Source organism: Hypanus sabinus, chromosome 13 (genome assembly GCF_030144855.1).
Source record: "Hypanus sabinus isolate sHypSab1 chromosome 13, sHypSab1.hap1, whole genome shotgun sequence".
NCBI classification, from domain to species: Eukaryota; Metazoa; Chordata; class Chondrichthyes; order Myliobatiformes; family Dasyatidae; genus Hypanus; species Hypanus sabinus.
The window spans coordinates 90524819-90537757 of NC_082718.1; the positions used below are offsets into that span (position 1 = coordinate 90524819).

General features: G+C 40.4%; 1 protein-coding gene across 2 annotated transcripts in view; it reads right to left on the bottom strand.

The window, feature by feature from the left end:
- The window catches only part of LOC132404120 (sarcoplasmic/endoplasmic reticulum calcium ATPase 2), a 102061-nt gene that overhangs the window by 62111 nt on the left and 27011 nt on the right, over nucleotides 1–12939 (bottom strand). For both annotated transcript variants that reach the window (XR_009515425.1, XM_059988172.1), the window contains exon 5: nucleotides 9800–9938. Coding sequence is in view for 1 of the 2 variants with exons in the window: in XM_059988172.1 (XP_059844155.1) it covers nucleotides 9800–9938 (139 nt within the window). In the remaining variant the exon portion in view is untranslated. The remainder of the gene's footprint in view (nucleotides 1–9799; nucleotides 9939–12939) is intronic.

Below are 12939 nucleotides of genomic sequence, written 5' to 3' on the forward strand. Positions count from 1 at the left end.
ACCACCCCCACTTGTCCCATTTAACCTGTTTTTCAGTGCGGGGGGCCTTTAGGACAAAGGGCAGTTCAGGACTCGCCATCCGCAGCTGCTGCTGAGTCCACAGTGTTTCTGGTCCGTTGACAGACGAGGTAAACGGGTTAAAATTATGGATCGATAATTCCCAGCTCGTGTTTTTTTCACTCTCTGCACAATCACATTTACAGGGACTTAAATATGTGTGTGTAACCATGCCTCCAAAGCGTAAATCTGATGCAAGAGCTGGTGATGCATCAAAGGAAAATGATCATGATTGAAAATAAAGTGGAAATAATTAAGCGATCAGAAAGAAGTGAAGCACCATCGGTCTTTGGAAAAGCATTAGGCTACAGCCCTACCCTAATGAAAGCTGTAATTATCACTAAGCAACGTAGCGGTTGAAATGGAAAGGCTATTGATAATTTGGTTAGATGATCAAAATCAGCGTAATTTGCCTATTAGCCTTACTTTAGTGCAAGAAAAGGCTGGAAGCCTTTTCAGTGATTTAAAAGCTGCACATGCAGTAAGTGAAGGTGATTGTGATGAAGACTTTGTTGTGAATAGGGGTTGGTTCAATCACTTCAAAGTGAGGGCAAATTTACATTATTTAAAGTGCAAGGTGAAGCAACGAGTGCAGATGTAAACGCTGCGAGTGACTTTCCTGAAATGTTGAAAAAAAATTATTGAGGATGGTGGTTATTTGCCAGACCAAATATTTAATGTAGATGAGACTGGCTTATGCCTGAAAGGACCTACATTTTGAGAGAGGAGAAAGGTGCACCAGGGCAAAAGGCATCGAAGGATAAGCTAACCTGTTCCAACTTACAATTCCGACTTAAAGACAGACTTAGGAATGGATCTCATTCGTAATCTGGGGACTGCCTGTACAAGACCGTCCGGCACAGGAGCAGAATCAGGCCACTTGGCCCATCATTTCTGATCCAATTTTCCTCTCAACCCCAATCTCCTTCCTACACTCCCCAACCCCCATATCCCTTCATGCCCTAACACAATCAAGGATCTATCAACCTCTACCTTAAGTATTCTTGGCCTCCACAGTCACCTACAGTAACAAATCCCACAGATTCACCATTCTCTAAAGAAATTCCTCCACATCTCGGTTCTAAAACGACGCCTCTCTATTCTGAAGCTGTGTCCCCTGGTCTTAAGACTCTCCCACAATAGGGAACATCCTCTCCACATTCACTGTATCAAGGTCTATTGTACAATTGGTATGGTCACAAAAGAGCAGCAAGCATGCAAAGTGCCCATTTTCTTACCTGGCCATCCAGTCAAGTGTTAAAACAGGCTACTAAGTTTTACACTGCATCAATGGATCCACTCTTTTATTCTCCTGACCCAAGGCACAAACATGACAAAATGCATATTTTTAAGTTGTTCAGTGTAGGGCAAATTGGAATAATGTAAAAAGCACACAGAAAGACTAAAACTAAAAAGGGAAATCTGCAGTGATTGTTTAATCTTTTCGGTCAGTTTACTGGTGACACCGCAGTTGCTACAGCAATACTTGTTTACAAAGATTTTCTTTCCTCCAGCAAGCAGAAAGGAGAAACAGCTGTATGAGCTCAGCAGATTCTACTATTACCAAACAAGGAGAGAGGAAAAAAAAGTTCTGACTAAATTGTAGTTTCATGGCCTGCTATCATGAGAACCAATAGGCTGTGCTGGCTGCTCTAAATGACAAAAGAAATGGTGGCAAATGGAGCTCAGCGTGATCATTTCCAAAGTAAGAAAAGGAAAGACAAGAACCTTGACACCTCCTTTGGTGGAGATGTCTCTCCACCCCACCACCCATATATTAAAAATTGTTGTTGTTCAGTTGCTTAGTCAAGTCTGACTCTTTGTGACCTCATGGACCACACGGTTTTCATGGCAGGATACAGAAGTAGATTGCCAGGCCTTCATTCTGCGCAGACATGGCTGCTGCCCAGGTTGGGACCCTGGCTGGGCTTGAACTCAGAACCGTCTGCCTTGAAGTCCAGTGCTGATGCCACTACACCACCAGCCAGCCTCAAATTAAGACAGAAACTCTAAAATTCACTGTCTGATGGATGGTGCAAGGAAACGTATAAAAAGTGGCCAATTTAAATTTAACTATTTATTCACATAGCTTTAAACATCTACAAAGCCTACAATTAGAGAGTAAGTTTATCAGTCTTTATTTAATCCAGACCTTAGAGGATTAAAAAAAAGTGAACAAATTCGGTACCTGGATAGTTGCAAAAATATTTACTAAGTAACGGCGATAAAGGCTTGTCCGTGGTCATCAAGTCTCCTCTAAGTCAGGGGTTCACAACCTGGGGTTCATGGAACCTTAGCTTAACCGATATTGGTCCATGGTATAAATAATGTTGGGAACCTCTTCTCCAAAAGTACAATTAAGCTACTCAAAAAATGGACTGAAGAATCCCAGAATAACCGAATCGCAATGCTACTGAAGCTGTGAGTATTCTTATCATGAAAATGGCTCAACCGGTGACATTACGGCATTTTGAGAAATCGAATAGATTGCGAATTTTGTCCTGGTGAATCTGAAAAAAAAGCTTTGATGATGAACCCGTGACCGAATTTCATGGAAAATAAAACCTTCCAATAGAAAGAAAAACAAAAACGTTTTATCGTGGCAGCTTAATGCAGAAATACAGATTAGAACACATGCCAGCTGTTGCCCCCTGCACTGGCAATTTCATTTAGTTTCTTTGTTTCACAAAAAGACGAAACATTCTATATAATTCTATGACTTGCAAGGGCAACCAAGTTGAGTAAACTGGCAAACTATTTGTTTGTAGCCTGTCAGGTAATGATGTCATTAGTTAAAGTTAACAGATCAACCAAGTCTTCAATCATGGAATTGAACTTAGGAGCCAAGAGGTGACGTTGCAGCTATATAGGACCCTGGTCAGACCCCACTTGGGACTACTGTGCTCAGTTCTGGTCACCTCACTACAGGAAGGATGTGGAAGCCATAGAAAGGGTGCAGAGGAGACTTACAAGGATGTTGCCTGGATTGCGGAGCATGCCTTATGAGAATAGGTTGAGTGAACTGGGCCTTTTCTCCTTGGAGCGAAGGAGGATGAGAGGTGACCTGATAGAGGTGTATAAGATGATGAGAGGCATTGATTGTGTGGATAGTCAGAGGCTTTTTCCCAGGGCTGAAATGGTTGCCACAAGAGGATACAGGTTTAAGGTGCTGGGGAGTAGGTACAGAGGAAATATCAGGGGTAAGTTTTTTTTACTCATAGAGTGGTGAGTGTGTGGAATGGGCTGCCGGCAACGGTGGTGGAGGCAGATACATAGGGTCTTTTAAGAGCCTTTTGGATAGGTACAAGGAGCTTAGTAAAATAGAGGGCTTAGGTAAGCCTAGTAACTTCTAAGGTAGGGACGTGTTCGGCACAACTTTGTGGGCCAAAGGGCCTGTATTGTGCTGTAGGTTTTCTATGTTTCCAAGTACAGTGTCCATACCAAGATAAAGCCGTACCAGAGCCATGTTCTGTTTCACACTCTTGTACGGGTTAGAATGCTGGCACATGGCAACGACCTTGCCAGGCTGTTGTCATTCCACACTGTGGAGCCTCTGGAAGATCCTCTGTATTTTCCAGACCAAGACTGACCTCCAGCTACACCCTACTCCTTCCGTCACCAAGAAGACATGGCCACAAACATCATGAGGAAACATTGGAGATAGGTTGGGCACGAGATGAGAAGAGAGGCCGACTCCACCATCAAGCACTTCATTGGACTCCCGAAGAACAGAAGAAATGCAGGAGACCAAAGACAACTTGTTGCCGTACCGTGGGGGCAGAAATGAGGACACTGAACCACACCTGGGACACAATGGAGAAGATGACCAAGGACAGGCAGAGATGGAGGACATTCATTGCTGCCCTAAATGCCAGCGGTGTAACGGGCAGTCACCAACTAGAAGTTAACAGGTTCTGTTACCTAGTTAACAAAAGTGAGGATTTTTAGAAACAGTAAATCGTTGGTTGTACATGTTACCACAGCAGGAATTAGCAAGGAACTGATGCACGGAGAGGACAAAAGGTTAGCCTTTCCCCAGAATTAATTTGATTAATTTCTTATGTAAATTGAGGCAAGGTAGGACATGTGTTGTAGCTGTAGTAGATAGGGACCACATCTGCAGTTCAAAGAACCTCAGCTCAGCATTGATGAACTACAGTGGGTTGGGGTGGTGGGGTAGCAGGAGAAGGTTCCCTGGATTCTTTGTTCTGAGCCTCAGCCCTTGGAATAAATACTGCAGAATTTGTTGGTTGAGAGGCACAGGAGGATGTGACCATGCATGAGGCAGGCTCCAGAGGTAAGAGGTAGAGGTGCCCAGCCCTTGTACATCCAACAGGTATGAAGCTCTTGCAGTGCATGAGGCCAAGAACAGAGATTGGAAGAAGGATGAGCAAACTTAACACAGGACAGTAGTAGAGAGACACTTTCACATTGGAAAAACAAAAAAAAAACGAAGAAGACAGTTAGCAAATGGATAGAGTTCTTTGTAACCATGAGCGCAAATCTTGGAGGACGAGTTGTTTACCAGGTGCCATGGAAAGGAGAGGTGCTTGGAAGCTGGAGAGTAAGGGTGTACGTGCCTGAATATTCCAAATAGATAAACTGAACTAAGCTTGTTCTGTTGAAGAGCATGAACAGCCTAAAGCACTCCTTTCATTCTCAAGAACAAGAACTAAGTCAATGAATCAGTAATTATTAGTGCTCAAAAAGCTAGACTTAGGGGCAACATTTTCTCTGGCCAAACTGTGTTAATCTGGCCTCTACCCTTTGACCTATTTGGCATGGGTGACCCTACCTGGAGCCAAAGCACAAAACCCTGATTCCAGCCAACACAGCTTTCCTGATCATTGAAGCGTACAAGTCTTCAAACCACAAGGTTGTGGTTCTCGTGGGTGGAAGAGTGGTCCGGGGGGAGGTCAGCTCAGGGCTAACAACCCGACTGGTCAAACAAAACTGTTACAGAAACCTTTCTACATCTGTGTGTGACAGTATTCCCGAGTCTCCACCCAGGACTTGAATGACTGACAGTGAAACCGAAAGGAAGCTGCCGACACAGTGAAAGAAGCCGTGAACACTGCCTGAGACAGAGGACCTTCATTGCTGCCCTAAGTGCCAGCGGTGTAACGGGCAAAAGAAAAAGGTGGGTAAAGTAGCATCGTAAGGAATTGGCCACTAAGGTCTAGGTTGCGAAGAAATTTCTTCATCACCAAAGTGAGCAAATCTTTACTTTATCGAAAAGAGTTGTGAAAGTTCAGTCACTTTGTACGTTTTTAGTAGAGTGTACAATGTTAATGGAATCACAGAATATAGAGTTAGTGCAGGAGACTAACACTGGGGTAAATGATCTTATTAACTGACAGGAGCTGGTGCACTCATCCAGATAAACAAGTGTCTCTCTGAACAGAGGGATGCCAAAAAGTAGCAATACAATGAAAGTCATTCAAAGTAACCACTCCTTAATTTTTTCTATGTGTTTCTGATCACACATCAAATCTTCTCAACAGATTTGACTTCTCCCTCTCTTACCTTGCTCCCAAATTCCACAAGCTGAACATTGATGTCAACACATACAAAAGATGCACCTAATGCTCTTCCACTAAACAACCGAATTTTGCATGAATCTATTACGGCAGAAGATGAATGGAGGAAGGCAAATTAAAATTAAAATGCCACTGGGACTAAAGCCTCCATTAGGCAGAATTAAATATCACTAAAAATCATAGACATGGTTTCCCTCCCACCCTCTCCCTCGCTCATTTATAATAAAAGTTGCAGTTAAGGTTTTTGCAAGATTTGTTGGAGCTCCACCGATCTCCTCTACCCTAGTAGCTGAAGAAATGCTACAGAGAATGGTTTAGTTCCTCCACAATCAGCTGGATGAAAACTGAAATTACATTTCCCATTTCGCAGTCCAGGATTCTATCTGCATTTCAAGTTAGCACCCTGGAATGCTAAATGGCAACCAGTACTGATCTATTATTTTCTGAGTCTATATCATTCAGTGTGATGTAGAGTGGCATGCAAAAGTTTGGGCCCACCTGGTCAAAATTTCTGTTACTGTGAATAGTTAAGTGAGTAGAAGATGAACTGATCTCCAGAAATCATAAAGTTAAAGATGAAACATTCTTTTCAACATTTTAAGCAAGATTTGTGTATTTTTGTTATGTACAATTTTAGAGTGAAAAAAAAGAAAGGAGCACCATGCAAAGGTTTGGGCACCCCAAGAGATTTGAGCTCTCAGATAACTTTTACCAAGGTCTCAGACCTTAATTAACTTGTTGGGGCTATGGCTTGTTCACAATCATCGTTAGGAAAGGCCAGATGATGCAAATTTCAAAGCTTTATAAATACCCTGACTCCTCAAACCTTGTCCCAACAATCAGCAGCCATGGGCTCCTCTAAGCAGCTGCCTAGCACTCTGAAAATTAAAATAAATGAAGCAGACAAAGCAGGAGAAGGCTATAAGAAAATAGCAAAGAGTTTTCAGGTAGCCATTTCCTCAGTTTGTAATGTAATTAATAAATGGCAGTTCACAGGAACGGTGGAGGTCAAGTTGAGGTCTGTAAGACCAAGAAAACTTTCCGAGAGGACTGCTCGTAGGATTGCTAGAAAGGTAAATCAAAACCCCCGTTTGACTGCAAAAGACCTTCAGGAAGATTTAGCAGACTCCGGAGTGGTGGTGCACTGTTCTAGTGTGCAGTGACACCTGCACAAATATGACCTTCATGGAAGAGTCATCAGAAGAAAACCTTCCCTGCATCCTCACCACAAAATTCAGTGTCAGAAGTTTGCAATGGAACATCTAAACAAGCCTGATACATTTTGGAAACAAGTCCTGTGGACTGATGAAGTTAAAATAGAAATTTTTGGCCGTAATGAGCAAAGGTATGTTTGGAGAAAAAAGGGTGCAGAATTTCATGAAAAGAACACTTCTCCAACTGTTAAGCACAGGGGTGGATCGGTCATGCTTTGGCCTTGTGTTGCAGCCAGTGGCACGGGGAACATTTCACTGGTAGAGGGAAGAATGAATTCAATTAAATGCCAGCAAATTCTGAAAGCAAACATCACACCATCTGTAAAAAAGCTGAAGAAGAGGATAGCTTCCAAAACAGGATAATGATCCTAAACACACCTCAAGAGGTGCAAGCTGAAGGTTTTGCAATGGTCCTCACAGTCCCCCGACCTAAACATCATTGAAAATCTGTGGATAGACCTCAAAAGAGCAGTGCATGCAAGATGGCCCAAAAATATCACAGAACTAGAAGCCTTTTGCAAGGAAGAATGGGCAAAAATCCCTCAAACAAGAATTGAAAGACTCTTAGCTGGCTACAGAAAGCATTTACAAGCTGTGATACATGTCAAAGGGGGTGTTACTAAAAGTACTGACCATGCAGAGTGCCCAAACTTTTGTTTCAGGCCCTTTTCCTTTTTTGTTATTTTGAAACTGTAAAAGATGGAAATTAAAAAAGTAATCTTGCTTAAAATATTAAAGAAATGTGTCACCTTTAACTTTATGCCTTTTGGAAATCAGCTCATCTTATACTTGCTTAGCTATTCAGTGTAACAGGAATTTTGACCAGGGGTACCCAAGCTTTTGCATGCCACTGCATCTAACAGAGAACATTAATATCAGGAGCAGAGCTGCCATATTTGTGTCCTCGGCAGCTTTGCTTGCCAGTCATTACTTTTATTGAAGCAAATAACATAGCAACAAGCAGCTAATCAATAAGTTAAACTACGTCACATAGCAACTAAGAGCTTCAGCAGCCTTCGGGGAAAATGCATTGACCAGTTTTAACGACTCTGAATGTTCACTGTTATCTTCCACGCTAGGCTACAAACAATCCAAACAAAAATATGAACTGCTACTATCATTTAGATTCCCAAATGAAAATGTAGATACCCCAGCATAAAAGTCACTATTGTTAAATGTGAACACAGACCTTAAAAACAGGGATTGGTCATTTGGCCGCTATCTTTCCATTAAACCATGGTTGATTTTCAGCTCAAGTTAATTTACACACCTTCCCTTCAATATAGATGCATAACCAAATAGTTGCTTGCAAAAGTACCTCAGTCCTGCGTATCTCAAATAACCGAAATTTTCTTCAGGTGTAGGTGCTGTGGAGAAAACTTCCTGATTTCCAACATCATTCTTGTAAAAGAATTCCCTGATTTCACTCCCAATTGGCCAATCTTAATTATGCTTCCTTCTTTACAATAACAATCTTAATAATTTAAATACAATGGATTCCAGTTATTTGGGGCAGTCCCTTATTTGGGACAACTCTTAAAGAACAAAAATTAATCAAGAGAATAGACGAGATTCCCTTCATTCATTTGGGACTCTGCTGCTTGATTGGGACAGGAGGCTGCTGGCGAACAGCTTCTAATCAGCGTCAGTCACGCGCTCGTGTATGGCCTTAAGATGCTGCACTGTGGTTAGAGGGAATGGTTTTTAAATAGCGTCAGTTGTGTCTTTGTTTCAAAAAGCAGTGAGTTTTGTCACTGATAGCTGGCGAGAAATAAGCAACAAGACAATTCAGAACTCTTTTGCTCACTGTGACTTCAAATAGTCAGACTTGGTGCTGCCAGAAACAGCTAGGAGTGGAAATGAAACAATTTCATTATTTCAACAAGTTAGGAAGTATGAAGAATTAAGGTATCTACAATTATCTAGAATATTACAATGAAAATGAAGATTTGGAGGATGCAAATCATTAATAGCATTGTCTGAATGAAGTCCATTATCTACACTAGGTGTCTCTGCTGATTTTGTTCATTTACAGTCAGTAATAAGAACACAGCCACATACACTGGATGAATTCCTCCATATATAACTATTAGGAACTAAAACAGTTTTACAGTACTGCAGTGATATTGGTAATGTTTAATTTGTTCTGTATTTCATTATTTATTATAATTTGTTACTCAGTTAAATGGCAGTTTGTCCTTTTTTTAAAAAAAATATAAATACTCTTTTAACTATTCCCATGAACTTTCAGCCAACTGGGACAGCCACTTAATTGGGCCAAAATGTACTGGTCCCAATGTGTTCCAATTAACTGGAATCCACAGTATTCCAATTCAATTATCTACCAATTGAAAATTTGGAGGAAATCAAAATTAAAACCTGTCCCCTTGACTCAATGTTTTAATCCCCAGTGTAACAATGAACTAAATGTTACCCGGAGCCAACATCCTTCTTGATGCTCAGTATTTACAATTGAAGGCTATGTGAGATGGCCCGTGCAGACTGAGCATCAGAAAAGCTTTCTCATTTCATACTAAATAGATCATATTTTTTAAAAGCCTGTGCAAAATAGAGTTTGATTTATGAAAAATGATATCCAAGTACCTTTACTTATTCTTCTAGAAGGTAACAATATTTGGATACTTGATGAATTATAATCACCCCACACCTAACTCCATCTGCCACAAGTTTTCCCCAATTACTTAGATTGTCATCACTTTCTAATCTATTGCTCTTACACAACCTTTGTGTATTATGTGAACTATTTCACAAAACCATGCAAGACTGAATCCCAAGACAGATTATATTTTGAACATGAATCAAGTCTTGTTAGATCTAACTGCAAATGATTTGACACTACTCCATTTGCACAAATAAATTTCAAGGTAATATGAATGCACTCTGGGTGACAGACCATACGTGACTCAGAGAAATTTCAAACTTTATCATCAAGAGACTCATCAATATTGCACAATATCAACAATTTACCTGCCACTTCCACGATGTCGCCAGGGACAAGATCTCTGGCCTTGATCCGCTGTACGCTTTTTCTGTCTTGCCGATAAACCTTTCCCATTTCAGGTTCATATTCTTTAAGGGCTTCAATAGCATTTTCTGCGTTCCTTTCCTGAAAGGGCAGGTAGGAAGTTGTTTAGTACTTAGAAAATGTTAACAATAGATTTTGTTGTACCTATATTTTAAATGCTTCCCCTGCATATGGAAGAATTGGGAACTGATGCCCATTCACTAAGGTTGGAACTCTGAAATATGGAATAGTGCCAGCAAATAAAAATATGAACCAAAAAGCTTGCTTCTCAAAATACATCTCAGCAGCAACTGCTATAGCAAATGGACGTGAACTGGGAATACAGAAATAGCCAAAAATTATAACCAACTTCCTCTAGAATCTAAAAATAATTTGACTGACAAAAAGTTATTTTCAATCCAAAAGTGCATTCCAATGTGTCATTTCTCAGACCTATTGAATCACCAGCTCTTATAAGAACAGATTATAAAAATGCTGAGTTTGTCAAATCAAGTTAGTTTCACCATTCTACAGTTTACACAACATCCATCTTCTAAACATTCTTCATTTTACCATTGACTGCACTGAAGGCTTGGACAATAATCCTCCCAACCAGGGGGTCCCAGTCTGGGGTCCACAGACCCCTCGGTTAATGGTAGGGATCCACGGTATTAAAAAGTCTGGGAAGCCCTGCACCAGAGTCATTTAACTTGTTTTGGTCATTATTAAATCCCATTTGTAGGATCTTCCTATGTGCAAATTGGCTACTGTTTTTCTTGCATTACAACAACGACTACAATGAAAAAGAGCTCAATTGTTCTAAGCTGCTTTGAAGCATCTGAGAAAGCACAATGAATGGAGTTCTGTATTAAAATATTGATTTTAACAGTTGGTTCTGCACCTTAAAACTGCTTGAATAGCAAAGGCATTTTGAACTGCTCACCACCCAGAACTTACTACTTTAATATAACAGCAGGGAAAAAAAATTGGCTGCCTCAGTATTAACTGGCTGGTGTGTGAATTCATGAACCCCACATTGGCAAATATCTGCATTCTTTCATTCGTAGGCTGGATGGCAGGAGTGGAAGAGATCGAGAGCAAAAGAATAAAAAACACATTAAGAGTCTGAATGCTCCAAGACTTTGGGGGGAGTAGGAGTGAAGGTCAAAAAATCTTTTTACAAAACAAAGCCAAATATTATTACATTGAGAGGAAAAATGAAAGCAAAGAAGAGTGCCAAACCACTTTTATGAGATAGTAATACCTGAAGGAAACATTTCCAAAGAGCCTTCAGGTTAAGTGGAGTCTACTGTGCTAAAAATTGATAGAGTGGCAATGGAACAAAAATAAAGTGAAAAAGAAATGAAAGTATACACTGGTATATTTTTTTCCATATTATGCTACTAAGATTTGCTCCCTATAAATGTTCTGTGTTTTATATTACTGAATTAGTCTTCCAGAATTGAAAAGATACAAGGCATAGAGTATTTACTACCAATGTTAAAAGATAATAGATTTTCACAAAAAAGACCTCCAAAAGAAATGTAGTGGCTTGACAGATATGTACCCAAATTGCCCAGGGCAAGTTTACTAGTCAAACAGCATGATCAAACTATTTCCCACCCTCCACATCACCCTACTAATAACATCAGTTAAAGGGACATCAAAACTGCCTTCCTAGGAATATTATGTACTGAAAAGTACTGCTGCCACATTACGACAAATTTCACGAAATATGCCAATGATGTCCAACCTGATTTTGAAACTAAACTTCTCAAACATGCATAATAAATAGGTGTGAAACAAGCTGAAACAACCATTTCACCAAATTGGAAGAACAGGTTTCTCTTTCCCATCGTAATGCAATGACAATAAACTCTTTGCATGGAACAGGTACCAAATAAGAATTACCAAGGAACAAGTATTTTTAACTTCCGTACTACCTGACAAACAAGTTGGTCAGAATTGTATTTTGGCATTTGGCTTCTTCACACGTTATGAAATAACACTTAATCAAGCCAGGTTTACTACAAGACTCATGTTTTGTAAAGCAGTAAAATCCCTACACCAGAGCAAATGTGGAAGGGGAAGAAGGCCTACTTCTATTCCACTGGTAATAAAAATGGGGTATCATTCTTTACCTTCATTTTTTTCACATTTATGCTGAAGTATCAGCAAAGAACAGCAAATATTCAAAAACAATTAAACTTGCACCCTTTTGGTATACCAACATCCATCTTCTTAAAGCATAATCTACCCAGCCACCAGGGGTCAAACAGCAACTCATATTAGAAACACTCCAAAGCACCTCAATGCCAAGGAATGGCAATGCCAGTACTAGAATCAAAGCCCTTAAGCCCTTTATGCCCATGCCAACCTGTCTGCCCATCTCCACTAATCTTAATTGCTCACATTAGGAGTGCATCCATCTATGCTTGCCAGTCTAAATATCTGAAAACATTGCAATTATATCTGATTCCACCACCTCTCTAGCAGTTTGTTCCAAATATCAACCACTGTGTAAACAAAAAACAACTTGCTTTAAGCTTCTTGGTTTCTATACCCCAACCATGAATGGCATCTTGACTATCTACCCCTGGCTGAGCTCCTCATAATCATGTACATTTCCACTAGGTGATCCTTCTCAGCCTCCTTCACTCCAGGGAGTCAAGCTCACCCTATCCAATCCCTCCTCATAAAGTCCTCCAGTCCAATACTCTTTCCAACACTACCACATCCTTCTTCTTATATGGGGCAAAACTCCAATCGTTGCCTCATCAGTGCTTTGTAAAATTGCAACATGATGTCCCCACTCTTATTCTGTGCCCCAATCCATGAGGGCAAGCATGACATGCATTTGTTGTCGCTATCCACAACTGCATGAATGTCACAATTACAATGTCACTGGTATTGCCACTATTACTTAGTGGGTCATCTACAAATTTAATCATCTTACTACATTGACATCCAGATCAGTAATATACACACACAGTACTGTGCAAAAGTCTTAAACACCCGAGATTTTTTAAAAATATGGTTTCAGATGGTATGACTTCCACAGGGCCCAGATAGCACCATCAAAGCTCTCTGGGATAACCTGGAG